This window comes from Xiphophorus hellerii, chromosome 7 (genome assembly GCF_003331165.1).
Source record: "Xiphophorus hellerii strain 12219 chromosome 7, Xiphophorus_hellerii-4.1, whole genome shotgun sequence".
Taxonomy (NCBI): Eukaryota; Metazoa; Chordata; class Actinopteri; order Cyprinodontiformes; family Poeciliidae; genus Xiphophorus; species Xiphophorus hellerii.
In genome coordinates, this window is record NC_045678.1 from 16,168,747 (window position 1) to 16,186,554 (window position 17,808).

General features: G+C 36.1%; 1 protein-coding gene across 2 annotated transcripts in view; it reads right to left on the reverse strand.

Moving 5' to 3' along the window:
* The window catches only part of uggt2 (UDP-glucose glycoprotein glucosyltransferase 2), a 45,534-nt gene extending 29,455 nt beyond the window's left edge, over positions 1–16,079 (reverse strand). For both annotated transcript variants that reach the window (XM_032567422.1, XM_032567423.1), the window contains exons 1-20: positions 15,962–16,079; positions 15,421–15,565; positions 14,275–14,357; positions 14,046–14,176; positions 10,806–10,918; positions 10,496–10,673; positions 8,068–8,164; positions 7,916–7,988; positions 6,951–7,051; positions 6,609–6,708; positions 6,108–6,168; positions 4,475–4,566; positions 4,214–4,364; positions 3,328–3,447; positions 3,065–3,150; positions 2,797–2,932; positions 2,422–2,553; positions 2,156–2,320; positions 710–833; positions 523–621 (exon numbers count right to left, since the gene is read on the reverse strand). In XM_032567422.1, coding sequence (XP_032423313.1) covers positions 523–621; positions 710–833; positions 2,156–2,320; positions 2,422–2,553; positions 2,797–2,932; positions 3,065–3,150; positions 3,328–3,447; positions 4,214–4,364; positions 4,475–4,566; positions 6,108–6,168; positions 6,609–6,708; positions 6,951–7,051; positions 7,916–7,988; positions 8,068–8,164; positions 10,496–10,673; positions 10,806–10,918; positions 14,046–14,176; positions 14,275–14,357; positions 15,421–15,545 — 2,167 coding nt within the window. In that variant the 5' untranslated portion in view covers positions 15,546–15,565; positions 15,962–16,079. The remainder of the gene's footprint in view (positions 1–522; positions 622–709; positions 834–2,155; positions 2,321–2,421; positions 2,554–2,796; positions 2,933–3,064; positions 3,151–3,327; positions 3,448–4,213; positions 4,365–4,474; positions 4,567–6,107; positions 6,169–6,608; positions 6,709–6,950; positions 7,052–7,915; positions 7,989–8,067; positions 8,165–10,495; positions 10,674–10,805; positions 10,919–14,045; positions 14,177–14,274; positions 14,358–15,420; positions 15,566–15,961) is intronic.
* Positions 16,080–17,808: the final 1,729 nt, after the last annotated feature.

Genomic DNA, 17,808 nt, shown 5'->3' on the forward strand with positions numbered 1-17,808 from the left:
CACAGAAGAAGAAAAGCAATCAGCTTCCACACCCTCGCTGAAGCGACACTCTGAGCCAGAGCAGCAGAAAGCTCTGAGGTGCATTTAGACAGCTGACCGAATGCCATTTAAAGGAGCAAAGAGTTTTCAGCCTGTCTGTTTCAACAAAGATCAGTTATTGTTTTTCATACACCCTTAAAGCAGTGTACACTCATTTTGTTAAGATGTTACTTATAGTTGAGTTTACAGATATTCAACACATCTACAGTGACCTGCTCCAGCTTTACTTCATGTATCGTAGCCTAAGGAGAAACAATCTCTCACACGTTTCCCCGGTCTATATACACATACAATGGCAACAATGTGAAAAGCACTGGTTTAATACCAAACAGTCTGGTTCAGTGGTTTAATCACTGCTGCAAATACAACATCAGAAAGCCCAGCTTGTACTGCATAGTGCAATCTTTATGTCCAGCTGCAGGGAACTGCATTTGGCTAAAAAAAATAGTGTGCTGAAAGAAGAAAACTAATCCCATTGCTTACCACCATTTGTGAAATACTTCATCCTTTTAGAGATCACAGCAGTTTTGTCTTTAGACTCCAAGTATGAAAACATAGTTGTGTCCTCCCAATCATCTACAACTGCAAACAAAAGAAATGAATCATGACATGACAGAAATACAGGCAGTGAGCTGATACTAGATGATGTTAACTGAGGAGTACGATTTACCTGGCGTCCCGGTCAAGTCGAGGTATTTTCGGTCAGTGTTTAAAATGAGCGGATTCATCCTGGGAACCACATTAGCCTGCTCCATTAGATGATCCACCACATCTGAGCTTTCTGTTAACTGACCCTATGAAGATTACGGGAAAAAAATGCTGATTAAAAAAATCTGTGTAGTTTATGAAGTGTTTGTTACATGTTTCATACCTGTAACGCAAACATAAACTGATGTTTATGTAACAATGTGGGAAGATCAAGAGTAATATTTGTCTGCAAATTGCCAGGATTTGTAATGTGAGTCTTAAAAACAAGGGAAGCTTCTAGGTGCAAATATATAAACATATTTGTTTTGACAAATAAATGCTTCTCTTTTTTTGTAAAACTCACATCCAAGTCAAAGCTTAAAACAACCATGCAAATCAGTGTTTGTTTGATATTGAGCTTTATCGTTTTAAGACTAGTTCATTCTTGTCTATGCTTCTGCACAGCTTTTTGCGGAGACACATGCAGACCGGCCATCATGGTGCATTTAAGTACTACTTGTAAACTACAAAATATGCAATAAAATATTAACTGCTTGTTGTTTTAGAAAACTTAATTGGCTCACTCATTTTTTTTTTTTCATCCTTACAGGCTGCAGCATTTGGTTGAACAATACACACCAGGGCTTTGCATTGAAAGCTGTAGAAGTTTTTCTATCAGTCCATAAATATTACCAACATGCAGAAATTGAATGCATAGAACTTAATACAAAACCGACCAGATAAGGAATCCAAGCTGCCCTTTGCTATATTGCACACATTAATAAGGCAATGATGCTTAAAATTAAATATATTACCCAGGTCTAGTGGTACCATTTTTGATTTCCAAATTATTTTACTGAATGAAAGGAAGAAATCTGATTTAAACACCATAAATTTTGTTCTCTTTGTTTTAATGAAATTTCACTGCAGTGTTGTTCATCTGCCCTTAAATCTAATGAAAAAAGTACACTAGGCAAGAAATTCAGTAGGCTCAAAATCCAAACTTGTGTTTTTATTGGGGACAAAAAAAATATTATAATGAGATCAAAAATGACCTGATGCATCATAAAAAGCTGAACTTAATATGTAAGGTCTGCCCAATATAGGATCACCTACAAACATTGCTACAAAGGGAAAAATCAGTCTTCATCAAAGCATTTGTTATTTCAGGGATGTAGTTTTTTTCTGTGTTATGTTGCCAAGCAACTCTTATAAATACCTTCAATGAATTTAATGTGCAAAAATCTGCCAAAGTTTTTTGATAACAGTGAGCGATGAATCTTTTATAATCAATTTGGAATGAATCATGTCGTTTACGAGTGCTACTTAAATGCATTTTCTTAAGACTCTGTGTTTACTCATTACTCTAAAAGTAGTACTTCATGATATGCAAAGGTTTTATGTACTGAATATCAAGAGTGAGTCATACCATAAAGACTGCTCTCTGAAAGGCAGCAGTGGTGTCCATTATGCGCTGTAGGATTATGGTCTCCAGTTCTTCTGGGTCCATCTCGTCTGGGTTCAGAGGAACTCCATTAAATAATGCCAGAGGCAAGGCACCCAGCCCACTCTTCCTGTAGAAGAGAGCACCATCCTGGGGGCAAAGAAAATGTTTACTGAATTCCTGACTGTTGCCTTTCATTAATTATGGATTGAAGCTACCAACTGTTTTATCATTTCAAATTTGTCTCCTACCTTTCGTTTGTAATCATATTCAGAATCTGATCCCAGAATCCGTTCTTGATTGGCTTTTGGGTATTTCTTCTTCAGGTACGCAGATATTGTGTCAGCAGATAATGTTTCCCCCACATCTACTTTGTTGTACATCTGTAAGTGGTGTTAAAGCAGTTCAGACCTTACTGTCAATGTCCCACTGTCAATAATTTCTAGCCCTCTCTAAAAGAGCTAATAGCCAAGGTAAAACCACATTTACTGATCTTGTCAAAAATGCTTCAGAACTATAGGATAAGACAAAGCACAATAAAGCAATAAACCTCAGAGGAACAGGTAGATATGAGCTGGCAGGAAACACTTGCTAAAACACGAGATTTATATGTTTGATATACTTACTGAGACTATAGACATCACAGCCTGGGATAAATCATACTCGTCTGTGATGTAATTCAACAGCCGGTAAAATCCCACTCCTGCGTCTGAGAAGCCATCAATCTCATCTTTGGTGTTGACAACAAACACAAATCCAATTCTATAGGAGCAGGGGACAAAACAAGTATTCAATTTGCAGGTGAGATGAGAATCACTACCTGGCAAAGATTATAAAATGCTGAGAGCAGACCACATAAAAATGTGGAGAAATGTGAGGAACGACAGCACTAACCTCAGGGGGATTTTATGCTTGTAGAAAAGCTCTGCTAGTTTCACCAGCTCAACAGTTTCTTCCTGCAGTGGATCTAAAAACAGAACCTAACAACACAGGCATCAACTTTAACAAAAAGAAACGATAAACTGAAAACAGATCACTCTGAGGCAATTTAATATCAACTTAAAGTTGAAATTTATTTCCTTGCATTGCGTCCATCTGTGTTAATTGAAATTTTGTAGAAAGAAACATCCAAAAAACATAATTCAATTAGTTCTCACCAGGTTAAAGAAATTACGTCTGATCTGTCGGATGACGCCAGGAAAGGTGGCTCTGAGAAGTTCCTGCACACTTGCTGGCCAGCTGCGGTACATCTGGTCATTTTCAATGTCATTCATCCACTGGAAAACACATAAATACAAAGCTTGTTTTTAAACAAAACCTCCAGTGTTTCAAAGGGTTTCAGATCAATTCCATTTTTAATCAATCAAATATCCAATTCATACCCAGATGGTGGCATTACATCCAACCTACATCTACTTAGTACCCACAAAGAAACAATTTCACTCTCATATACTGAATTATTGTGCTTATTTTTGTATCTGTAATTAGGCATATACAATTTAATAAGCGACTCCGGCATTTTATTCTCTAGAAATAGATTAATTATTTAAAATTTTAAATACTAAAGACAAGAATTAAGTCCTCAGTCAGAAGCTTCTTCAGAATTGCTGCAATGCAGACTGCTACAGAAGATCCTTTCTGCCCACAGCAGCAACAACAACTCTTTGAACATTTAATTTCCCTTTAGGATCAATAAAGTATTTCTGAATGAGACTGAATAACACTATCAAGTTTTCAGTGACAGAACTCTACAAATTCAAGTCCCAACAAAACATTGATTAAATGTAGAAAAGGTTTATCTTTCTTTCACAGAACATAAAGCAGACAGAGGAAGCAATTTTAGAAAGAATATATTTTTGAGAGACTTTTCTTGGTTTCCTTCCAAGTTAAAAAAGTTTCAGACGGCCTTTTGAGCTGAAGTATTCTCATGACAAATCTAATTCACACCCCCGATCTAAGACCATGAGGAAAAGAGCACCTTTAGAGTTGATCTGACAAGACAGGTGACGAGCCAGAAGAATTATTAGGCTGGACAGGACTCACCATTATAGCTGGATGTCGGATATCTAAGGCGTAGCTGTCATCCACTGTGTTCACAAGTAACCTAAGCAGCTTGGCCTGATGTTCTCCCTTAATGCCCAAGTTATGAAGCCCCTCTAAGACCTTGGCCTCTCCTCTGAGGATATCTAATATACTGAAAACATAAAAAATGGTGGTTAGTTGTTTTTTTTGTTTTACTTTGCAAGTGGATTTGTATAGAGTTTGAAGCTTGTTCTAGAGTTAGACTGTGTCCATGTTTTTTACCTGAAAGGGTTGTGAACATCTAGATCAATGTGTAGTCCGTTTATAAAGAGCTCCCCATCTCCTGGCTGGATGCCCATTGTCTCACCAAGATGCTGTAAAACAAAGTTGAAGTGCTATTTTACTGTGAGTTTAATAAAAGGAAAGATTTGGGCAACATTTTTCTTCTTCCTCCTCCCTTTTCACAGAAAACAATGTATAAGAATGTGTTTGTGATTATATTTGTTAAATCGAGTGAATAAACTGGTAGATTAAAAAAAGTTTATTGGTTTTAAAAGTTAACTTCTAACAGTCTCACCAAGGACTGGGTTTGAGTTTAGCCTTTCACTAAACGGCCTTTAGACAGGATAACGGCTCCTTTTAAATATAAGATTGTTTTATGTCTTGTCTCACTCAATAAAAATCTGCAATCAAAGGAAAATTATATTCATCAGTCAAAAGCCAAACCTTTTAATAATGTTCCCTTCACAGTGGAGTCAAAATATTCCAGTCTCCAGGACTTTTAAGACTGCTCAAACACAGCTGTGTTTATGCAAATCTGGGAAGCCAGATTCCAGTGTGGAGGAAATCAAGGCTCTAATGGACTAATTAGCTTTCTCTAACGTTCATTTTCATGTTTTTCTTGTTCATAGTAGCAGAAATTCAGCGAAGGATTCTGTGTGTGTGACAGGAATTTTTAATTTATCTGTCTTTTAACAAAGGTCCAACCAATGACTGGATTTCCAAATTAGCCTGTGGCTAGAAAACCTACACACAAAACAACAAGTTGCTCTGTTTTGCACATGCCACACTGTTTAATGTGCTGTCCTTGATTAAATAAATTTGAATAGAAATCAGTTGAAATCATACTACCCAAAAAGGTTTTTCAACACTTATTTTCCAGCTAGCTCTTTCCCATGTATCCTTATATTATGTGTATTTCACAGAATGTGAAATCTGTGGAATTTCCCTAAAAACATGGGAGGCTTATTCACCTCCATCGTCAGTTTCAGCCTTCCTGTAGAGAAGGTATGGAATGGTTATCGGTATTGAGATTTACCAAAGTTTTGAAACCACTGAAATCTTTCATCACAGCATCCCTATGACTTAATGTTTTTTTGTCAGTTTGGGTCTTTATGATGTGCACAGCTGAGGCACTGCCAATAGCATTACAATAAATTTCTTGGTGCGCTGCCAGTCCTATGTCATCGTGATGAGAATGCAGCTTTGGTGCAATGACAGTGCGGCCACTTCTACTTCAAATTTCCCAATAACTGATCAATGAAGCTCTGTGCAGGTCACCTGTCATGCTACCTGGGCAGATATATCACAATGATTTCACCAAAGAAAAATTATCCAGAGGACCTTTTTAAGACTCTCCAAAGGCAGATTTTTTACTTTTGTGGTGCAATTTTAGTCCAGTGTACAGGAAATACAAGATCTTTAAAACTGATCTTTTAAGAAGAAAAATATGTGGAAAGACATAAATACATGAAGGAAAGAAGAAAAATGTAAACAAGGCCTTTAAAGAGAATAACAATAATAAGTTAAATTACAGAATAAAAGCTTGTTCAATAAAATTCTGTGCATGACAGACAGATGTTATCAAGGAAACCACCTGCATTCTCATGCAGAAACGCTGCTTATGATTTCACACCTTTTGGTTCTTCTCAATTTCTTTTCTCATTTCCTGTTTTACGGCCACTCTTGTCAGTGATCTGTGGGAACAGTAAAACATGTACAGTCACCATCAGCTTTTAACACATCCCCAGCCAGCTGTAAAATGCCAGTTTTAATCTCCAAAAACCTGTGGGCCCTCAAGTTGGTGCCTTTGCAGCACACTGCCAGTAAACACCCAACTCTTACTCAGCAACTTCTGCTGTTTTTACAAGCTGCCTGAGCCAAAACACGCATACATCAAGAAAAGCTGATTAGATCTCTGTATAAGAGAACAATGTATATTTATATGTCCCAAGAAGGAGACAGAAGGTAATGATGAAGAAATAAAAAAGGTTTATATCTGAAATATTTCATCTGCACTTTAACAAGCATCGATAGTGCTTAGATTAGCAATATGTAACAGAGAGCGAGGATGGGATATGGATTTTGGAACTGCTAGTCAACCAGATAAAGGAAGAAACCAAAAACATTTTCTTACCTTGCTCTGCTTGGAAAGTTTTGACTGAGGTCTCGCATGACCTTTAAAGCGTCAAACTTTGGCACAGACATGATTCTAGCAGCAGCCTGAAAACTTAAATCTGGAGAAAATGGCAGAAAAAGAATAAAACAATGTATTCAAACAAGTAACAATGAACAATAAATGTCATTACAGCCGTAATAATCAATATTTCATTAATGAATTGTTTTAGAAACAGTAAGAATAATTATGGCTTCCTAATAATTTTCATTGTGTCAATAGTGTTTACCATTTTATTGAGTGTTTCCAGTGTATGATAACTGAAACCAATAACAGATCCATAAAAACACTTCTGCCAATCACCTTGCATCTCCCACACTTTGAGAGGGGCCATGTCGTTGGTACTTTCCAGCAGATGTTTTCGAAGTTCGCCAAGTTGCTCCTGGAGCTCAGGGTGAGATGTTCTAAAGGCAGGCAAAGGAAGCTTGAGCAAAGCACCCCTCATATCAAATGACATCGATGTTGATGAAAGATAAGGGTTATACATTTCAAAGATGAAATATTAAATATACCAGATATATGGATATTAAAAATTTATTAAATATTTTAAACAATTCCATACATGCTTATTTGTTAAGTAGACGTTTCATTGCTTTGCCGAGCATCTTTTTTATAACTTTTAAACAGTTTTATGTGCTGAGAAGCTTCTTCCACCTCTCGATATGAGTCTTTGCCTTCTTCACATTAAAAGCCTCAGAGTCAGTGATGTTTATGGTTTCTATGCTGTAACTGGATCCCTTTAATCTCACCTAACATTTTCAATCAATTTAAATCTAGTAAGCAGAAGACCACTCTAGGACATTTCAGAATTTCTCACTTAATTGGAAGTGTGCTTGGGATCACTGCCTCGCTGGAAGGTCATGTCAGAAGCAAATAAGGGATGATATTGATGTCCTAAGATTTTACTATGTTTTACCGTCACTTTAGACCATGGACATTGGGAGATAGACTTAAAAACAACTCAAAATCACCCAACTCCAATACTAAATTGAAGTTGAGTAAATGAAAAAAAAAAAAAAAAATCTTGAAAAAATTACTACTTTAGAAAAGTACATCATCCATTCAAATTGTACAGAGCACCATATCAAAAACTTGCTTTTTGAAAAAAACAACACATATTTGATGCATTATTAAAATAAATGGAGGTGTTTATTATTTCTGACAGTAACTGTAGTTATTATAACCAAACCACATCCAGCAAAAACAACATAAAATTTAGCTGATTAAACAACATTTGGTGCTGCTAATGATACAGTTTTGTGACTTACCTTAATGTTCCAAATAAGAAACCTTGTACTTCATCATTCTCATCATCCTCAGCATTTATAACCGTCTTTGAATCTACAAAATGTCAGGTACATCCAAAATTAGCATAGACAGCAGGATCCAGCACACACTGCATGATAAGACGCTAACTCACCTTTAACTTTGGTGTCATCCACAGCTTTGTATTCTGTGCTTTTGATGGCCAACTCAACACCATATCCTGATAAAAGCACCTTTTGAGGTTTTGGTTTCTGAAGCAATTGAAGCAAAGGAAACACATTGGTTTGTTTGTACATTTTCCTTTCAAATTATTGTGACTTGTCAACACTGAAAAAGCTGCCACAAGGGCTGCTTTGTAGACCTGCCAAAATACACAATTACGGTACATCAAAATTATAGCTTCCCACAGTGGTGCCCAAATTTTTTGCCAAGTGGGGGAAAACTGTAAAGATGAAACTACTTGCAGGCCAGAACTAAAAAAAAATATCTACTGACTGTTTTCATCCTATAAACAAAACATGCAATAAATATAATCAAACAGAGATTCTGTAAAATATTACAGATCTAAAACACATTTGCTTTATTTAAAAAAGTTCAAAAAAATTTTTTTTTAACTAAACTACTTATCATCTTGTTGGTTAAGAATATTTGTTCTAAGTCAATTCTGATCTAGAGATCAAATTTAATGAATGAATGTGCTGCAGTCTGTATTTGAGCAAAAGTCACTTAATGTTTGTAATCCAATTTTCTACACAATTAAAATGAAAGCAAAAATACATGGCTAATAGAAAAACAACCATGAATCACACCCAACATTTCCAACTTTGAGAGCATTACATGAATTAACAAAAAATTATGCCATTCTTGAACAGTGGTTGAGGGTCAAACAAAATTATTCCAAGGACTAATAAAGCCCCCAGGCTGCACTTTGGCAATATTTCATTTAGAAGGTTAATTGTCAACATGCAGAGTGATGTTAAATTTATATCTGCTCCTGTAAAAGTAACATGAACATGTAAATGTAAAGACACAGCATCTTGCCAGTTATGACTTGATACTTTTTGTTGTTATTGTTGCACATAACCTCAATTTCTGTGCTTTACGTTTTATTTTTAAGTTTAATGGTTTTTGAGGTTCTAAAATATAAAACCAAAATTTTGTTTTAATCTCACAACCAAATAGTATTTAGAAGAAACATATATTACATATGTATTTTTTTTCCTCCAAAAGGTGCTAAAGGTTTTATGTACTTTTATGTACAGCACAGACCAAAAGTTTGGACACACTTTTAATTCAATGAGTTTCCTTTATTTTCATGACTATTGACATTGCAGATTCACACTGAAGGCATCAAAACTATGAATAACACATGTGGAAATATGCACTAAACAAAAAAGTGTAAAACAACTGAAAATACCCCTTATATTCTAGTTTCTTCAAAGTAGCAACCTTTTGCTGTGATTACTGCTTTGCACACACTCTGCATTTTCTTGATGAGCTTCAAGAGGTAGTCACCTGAAATGGTTTTCACTTCATAGGTGTGCCCTGTCAGGTTAATAAGTGGGATTTCTTGCCTTATAAATAGTCATGAAAATAAAGAAAACCCATTGAATTAGAAGGTGTGTCCAAACGTTTGGTCTGTACTGTATGTATGCGCTTTAGTCTTCAAATTGACCATCTTATATCTCTGACTGATTTCTTGTCAAATTAGCATTTTAGAAATGGTACTGAAAGGTCACTGGCAACATTGTCAATCACAAGTGGCCTAAAGATAAACAACTTTAGTGCATTCTTTGATGTATGAATAAAATAACTTCTGTGTGATTTATTAAAATCATTGCAATATTCATGTGTGCAATAGTAGTGCTACATATGGTTTTTTGAAATAAAGAACTTGGTGCATATCATATTTCAAGTGTCAAAAAATATTCCATTGCATTGCAATAAATAATATATTCAGGTGGGCTTTAGTCAAGATTTTTAATGTCAGAAAGGTGCGTTTATCGCATCTAATATCACCATCACAATATTCACCCAATAATACAAAGAAAAATTTGTAATTAGCCTGTTAATTACTGAATTAGTATTTCTTAGAGAAAACAAGCAGCTAAAACAGGACATTGTTAATGTTATGTGAGAATCATGTAGCCTACAATAAGTGGCTGTTTAAACAGACCAGGTTTAAGCACTTTGGGGGGAAAACGACACAAACATGGACATTTAGCTTTATTTGCATGCAAGCATATTAAATATACATGCAGAATGATAACAGCTGCTCTTAACTACTCTCCAACTAATGAAAACCGAAGATTAGTACATTTAATGTTACAAATTGTTACAAAAAGCAAATAATAAACTGTACTTGTGCAAAAAAAAACTACAGCTGAATGAATTATTTCACAGTTCAAGCAGCAAGTGAAGCATAAAAACCACTTTATCCTTCTAAATAATACTATTAGTAAAATAGTCTTTGTTAATTTGTCTTGAATGTTGGTCCATTGGTCATGGACAATAACTAATGTTTCTGCCTATACCCAATCTTGAGTCAAGAAAAGTAGAAAAAAATTGATCCAACTACTCACCGCTACAAAATGCCGCAAAACATACATAAGCTTGCCTTCTTGTGCCTTCTCCGACAGCACCTTATGAAACAAGTTAAACTTCTTGGTTCCGATTTCAGCATAGAGGATCACAACAGGCATATCAGTTTTGTTGACTGCTGGATATGTGTGATCATTCTTATACAAGTATGGTTTTGGCCTGCAAACATTTCAGAAAGTTGGGAAAAAAAAGATTTCTGAGTCAGAGTAACCCTCAGGAAAATAAAAAGAGTTGGTTTCTATTCTATACTTAATTCATTTTATCATCAAAAACAGCTGCAGTCCACGGTACCTGCCTGCTGCCTCCTTAAGGAGCTTCTTGATGTCCTTGGTGCTGCAGCTATGTTGACCATGAATCGAGACAAAGGAAGGACAAGCCTCAGGCGGAGGCTCATCACTGGCTATCTGTTCAAAACACAACAAAGATTAGCCTTGGCAATTAAAACGTTATATATCCAAAAGAAAAGTATAAGAAATTGTTAAATAAGAGCTTCTCTTTCCATAATTCTTCAACAAAAATCTTTACAGCAAGTATGAAACAAACTTCATTTTATTCCACATTGTGTTTCCTACAATACCAATCTCTGAATAACTACACCGTCAATGAACACCTAATGAATTTGCCTAATATTGTTCTCAATAACCACAACCAAACTGAAGAATATCCAAAAGCTAGAGCAACTGCTTCAAGGAGCTCTCTTTATTTTTCATAGATTTTCACAGAGTTACCCATTACATTATATTTCTCCTACTTAGGTAAAATGCTAAACTTTTTTTAATCATTATGCAGTGAAGGATAAACATCTCAATCCACAAAATTGAGATGATAAATAAAATACATGCCGGATAGAATAAATGGAAACATAACTCTATTCAAATGCTCTTTTCTTACTGCTTAAAACTCTCACAATCCAGCTGACATTTCTTACATGTAGCATAATTTTAAGAACTGGACAGCATGTTTCTTTTCTCTTCTCTGTACTGATCTACCTTAAAACCAGGATGATTTTTAAATAACAAAGGAAGGTGCTGTGAGTTTTCTGCTCTCAACTGTGATGCCCCAACTTAAATAAGTAAATGTGTTTTAGTCTTAGTTTTTTGTTGGGGATAATTTGGGTTTTGGGAGGGGATGTGCACTTAATAAATATTTACTTCATTTAAAGGAAATGTTCACATATCAGTATTTTTTTCTTTACGCTTTAATCGATATTCATACTTGATTTAGCTAAAATAACTTCAGTGAGATACTTCTTGTAGCTATCTACTATCTCTGACATCAGTCTGAGGAAAGTTTTGCTCCTCTTCTCACTTTCAGCTGTAAAGTGTTTTCAGAGTTTCTTGAATGTACCATCTGTTTCAGGTCACCCCACAGCATCTCACTAAGACCAAAATCTGGGCTTTGACATGGACTAGGATTTAGTGTTCTGGTATATTTTAGGTCATTGTGACATCTAAAGGCCCAATTCTGCTCCGGCTTTCTTTTTTCAAATGTGGTCTTGTGTTTCCCTCAATCATCTTCTGATACATCTTAAATCAATCCTATGATAGGGAAGCAGTCAAGTCCTCATGCAGCACCACAAAACCATGGCACTTCCAGCTCTGAGCATCACAGTTGGCATAGTCTTCTTCTGGGATGCTGCATATGGTTTATGTCAAACATCTCCTCAGCGTTGGTGTCTAAATAATCCAGTTTTATGTTCCTCTGTTCAAGGAACATCCTTACTGAATCCAGGTCTTTGTTCTCTCTTGTTCTCTCTAGCATCATTAAATCTGGCCTCCATGGTGTTCTCAAAAAGGAAATGTTTCTTCCTTGTTTATATCCCATAAATGTCAAAGTTGTCCAGCCTCTATTGATCATACAGGCATGCACTTTCAATACAGAGTGGTCAGGGACTACTGTAACTTCTCAGATTACATTGTAGGGGTTTTTTGAAACTTCTTACAACATACTGCAGTCTCCTTTTGTGGTGCTTTATATTGCCAGACATGGGAATTTTGGCAGTTTAGTGACTATTTTCTGTACTGTGAAATACCAGATTTCAAATCCACTTTGAATCCCTCCCCACACTCACAAGCAGCAACTGTCTTTCTCCTGGAGGAGTCAGAAAGCTCTTTTGGATCTCAGCATAGTGTTCATTCTCACTTCAACAGTCTGAAGCAGAACAGATGAGAAGTCTGGGATTTAAACAAGCCAAACCTCCTTAAAAATGCTGAGTAACAATATTTTTATCATGTGCACCTAAACTGATATGCCTGTGTGTAATTTTTTGAAACAAATGTGTGGGTGCCCTAATTCCTTTGTCACCAGAAACTGCATTTTTCATTAGATGTTCTAGAATGTTCTAGAGGGTTTTTTTGTTCATGTTTAGTTTATACTACACCTCTCAGAGTGTCCTCATTTGTTTTCTGTTCACTGTATATGTATTTTTTGGAAATTTTTATTGGCTTTAAACTGAGGGCAAAAACAATATTCCAATGTCTGCAGCTAAAGCAGGGGTCTCAAACTCGCGGCCCGCGGGCCAACTGCGGCCCTCGGGACGATAGTTTGTGGCCCCCGCCTTAATATGAAAGTTTAATGTTAGTGCGGCCCGCGAGTTTGATATAATTGGCACTTTTCAGTGTTGTGTGCGAAGCTGAACGAACTTACCAATCACGGTGGAGTATATTGCTCTTGGGGGTGGGACATCGGCCGGGCCTATTTACATTTTCTATTTGTCATTATGTGCATGCGGTACATGCGCAATTTCCGCGGCCGCTCCCGCTTCACGTGCTTCAGCATCCAGTCTACACCTGGAAGTTGCTGATCAGTGTAACGTAATTAAGGTTAGGCGCTGTAACGCTTGGGTTGTGTTTAAGGGAGGAGAGGAGGCGGCAGATTCGTCAGGACGGTCAAAAACTCACAACCACTCTGGTACTGGGAATTCCACAGTGTTGTCCTTTAATAAATACGCTCTTCACCAACCTTACAAAGCCCGGTTGAACGGCTGCTATATTATCAGACATGAAAATTGAGCAGCGTCCAAACAACCCGTAACATTACTAAAAAGTTAGGGAGCTAACATGTCCGTCTAGCACGTTTCTCCCACGCTCTCTACAGAGAAGCCGTGGCGCATACTTCTGACATCATTAGCAATACTAGAGTATCTTAAAGAGACACTACACAATTATAGCTGTTACAGCGCCTGACTACAGCCAAATATGGTAATAGGCAATCAGAAAGGTTTGGCTGAGGAGACCCTGTGTGTGAATGCGGCCCAGCCTCACCCAGACTCTACCTCCAGGAGCCCCTGGGTAAATTGAGTTTGAGACTCCTGAGCTAAAGTGTCTTGGTACCACCTTTCACCAGGAATGAATATTGTTTTCTGTCATACCAAGCCTAGCTTTGAACTTGATTGAAAAAAGGCTTAGTTGCAGTTAAATGAAAGCACTTATGGGTTGGCTTAAAAATCAAAACAAAAATGAAATCACAATGAAAAAACACAATGTAAAATGGACATCAGCAATAACAGTGATATTCTAAAGCAATCCTTACCTGTTGAGATGCATGGACAGCTGGTGAATAGGACCGCATGGCCAGAGCAAATCTGAGGAGGTTCACTTGAAGATGTGTGAGAAACTGAGCTGCCTTTTTGATGATCAAGTTGTAATATGAGCGCACAGATTCTAAAAAATAATAAAATAAAATAGTCAAGATAAATGGCTGAATCCTAAATCTGTTGCAATGATGTCGACTTGTAAGGAAAAACATTTAGAACACAAACCTCCTTGCTTGTAAACAGTGAGTTCCTTTACAGTGTCAACAAAGTTCCAGAATTTTTCACTTCCATCTTCTCCAATAAACTCACTGCGTCATTGAAAGAGATAATTAATTAAAATATATATAGCTCAGTCAGTAATTGCAAAATTTTCAGATAACATTAAGCCATAAATTTCAGGAATAGCAGTCCTCCACTTCTGATGTTTTACACCACAAACATGACTTTCAGCAGAGATCTTTGTTCCTGTAACGGATAATTCATTCCAGACAGACAAGGGTCATTATGAGATTCCCACTAATTGATAACTTCAAGTAAGAACACTGCAGTTTTACAGCCTCATAGTATTTAACAAAAACTTAGGGCAAAAACTACTAATTTTGCTTTTACTTAAACACAAATACAAATATGATTCCTAATGCTGTTAAAATTATGACAAAGTCAGACAGTTCTGTTAAATCACTTATTTATAACTCATTTGATATGACATATACAAAAAAAGTTAAATCCACATATAAAATATGTTTTTGCCATTGTGCTCTTTATAGAGTAACACTGAGAGAAGTCTAATAGTAGCATTAACTTAATTAAATTAGGTTGCTTTTCTTAATGCATAAGGAGATTAAGCTGAATTGAGACAACCATCTATTCACACATATAGCCATACTTAACAGCAATTTAAAATCTCCAGATAAAATAGCATGCATACTTTTGAATTGTGGGAGGAAATTTTACCCAGAGAAAATAGTTGCACAGAGAGGTCTTGAATTTGAACCCAGGAGTGTCTTGATGTAACGCAAACCCAATGTAGTCATATTTAATAAAACAAAATACATATATAGATATTTCCTATTTGTATCAGCTATATTTTTTATAAAGTAGGGTTTAATAAGAAGTTAGCAGCCAAAATATTTTGTTTAACCTTTTGAGTGTTGAGTTCATATTTGGACTTTAAAATTAATCTAATGAATTGATATTATTTTTATCATCTGTCATTGCCAGAAAACAAATATTAGAAACAAAATCACATAAAAGATTATATTACTACCGAAAAGTACAGGGCTTACATTTAAGATTTCAAAGTGGATTAGGTCCTACTTATTACACATTTATCGAGATTTCCGTACGTGTTCCCAGTGAACACAAATGTACCTTGTCTCCAGGAGGAAAGGGGTCATGCTCCACTTGGCTTTGAGGCTGGCCGTGACGCCTTTGGGAGCTGCTACACCCTGATGTATGTTCAGCAGCAGTAGTGACAGTAGTAAAACCTTCTTCATTGTCACGGAGGAACATGAACCTAACCGGGGCAAACACACCTCCGTTAGCTCAGCTCGTCAGTCTGAAAAAGTGCCCGTCAGTGCCACGTAGTTACTGCAAGTAGTATTAGCTAACAAAAAAAGAAAACACTACTAACACGGTGAGGTGTACAAACTTAAAGTCAGTAAGACTGTGGTAGGTTTTTATCAACACTAGAGAGGTTTAGTGACATGTATGGAGTTATGCTTGTAATGATAAAATAACGGCTCCTACATTCAGGGAACAGAGTGAAGTTTACCCAGCTGCAGACTGAAAACGAGCATCGTTAACTCTGAAAGTAATAAACTGACGGACTAAGACAACAATTTTCGTTTATTACAGTGTACTTTACGACTGTTACTGCTATTATCGATCATAAACATATACTAGGTCTCACCTGGCTGGTGATGCCGACCGCTTCCATACAAGCAAGGGGGCTTCACGTTGGTATTTTGGGAAGCTAGCTGGAAAAGGCTAGCGAGGAACTGGGCTTGTGTGACACGCTACTCACGTAAACCGTTATTCGTATTTAGACCAATGTAAAAAAATCAAAAGAAATAAATATCACACTGTTATTTTCAAGCACGTAAAATAAATTAGTTCAAAGCATAACAAAAGCTGATAGTAGATGTATGATTAAATAAAAACCTATGAAAATGTGAGAAATTTTCCGGCACAGCGGCAGACAGCTAAAAAGACTGAAGCTTGTTTCCATACATTTTTCCTCAAAACACCAGGGGATGTTGTGAACGATCTCATGAGCAATGTAGCACATACAAATTGAGACTCTAAGACACTCAGTGTCACATTTTTGTGAATCTAAACATTGTAAACATTTATTATAAAGTAATCAAATTAAACTAAGCACATTTTAAAATAAATAATTTAAACTGAAATTTTCAAATAGCAGACAATATTTTGTGGTATTGACAAAACACCGTTTTTGGAATGTTGCCATTAGAATGTGCACCAAATTTTGTGCAATATTTCTAAACACTTCAATGTTGTATATTCCGTTTTTAAAATTTTGCATCCTTCCAAATTTGTCTTACTTACAAATGCAACTAAGGAAATATCCAGTGAAGATAATGGTGCCATCCGCACATTTAATCCACTTCAAACTTTTTAGGGCTAGAGTGCCTAACCTCGAGCCACCTCTTCGGTTCTGCATCTAAGGATTTGATTAATTGTTGGCATCTGATGTTGCTCTGAATTATTGATTCCATTCATATTTTTCTCAAAATACATTTGTGGCTTTGTGTTTTTGGTTTTGTAAGTATACATTTTCTCCTCCTCACCCTGCAAACTGGAAAAGCCACCTTTCTTAAGACTAACTCAACTTTTCAAGCTCAATGAAGGACATTGACTGCATTGAATTGAATTGAACTGAATTGAATTGAACTGTTGTCAGCCCTCATCCAAGATTTCTTGGAAATTCTAAGTTGTTTGAAAAACATCAGTGTCTTGCTTATCACATGTGTTGGCTTTGTTACAAACTGGCAACTTGTCTAGGATAGGATGTTCCTCATCTCCTTCATATTGACAAGAGGTATAGGCATCCATTAACCTTGTCCCTGAATAATAACAAGTACACAACTGTGTGTCCAAACTTTTGGTCTGTACTGTATGTAGAACAGATGGGGGAATAAAAATGTTCTGCACTTCCAGGGTCAGTAAGAGAATTAAATACCTAAACCAATTCATTATTGAAATGCTTTTCATGCTATTGATTCATCTGAAGATAGAAAAAAAAAATCAGAGTAACATAATGACAACTCATGATCATTCATGAATTTACTTCAGACTATGTATGAGTGGAAGCCCATTACCTCTGTCTTTGAACATCCTTCTTTGAAATAAATACAACAGAACAAAATTATTTATTTTATTGGGAAAAAAAGCTGAATACATAAGAATAAGGACCAGACAACCTCTTGTAAACACAGTTTTAGCTGTAGTGCCTTTGCTCAAAATAATTACATCTCTTTCATGCTCATGCTTTCTGTTCCATAATTTCTAAACTAAAAATGACCTTAATGGTCTGATTCAAGTATTTTCTTCTGAGAGAATCATTGAGATGTTTTCACTGATGCAATGTCTCTCAAACAGCCAGTTTATTTCATTTTATTAAGTTCATTTAAAATTTAGAGAAGGATGAACAGACGGACGGACGGATTGATGTTATGGTGAGAGTTTTGAATTTTTTATTGGAATTCAATAAAAACTAATGAAATGAAATGAATG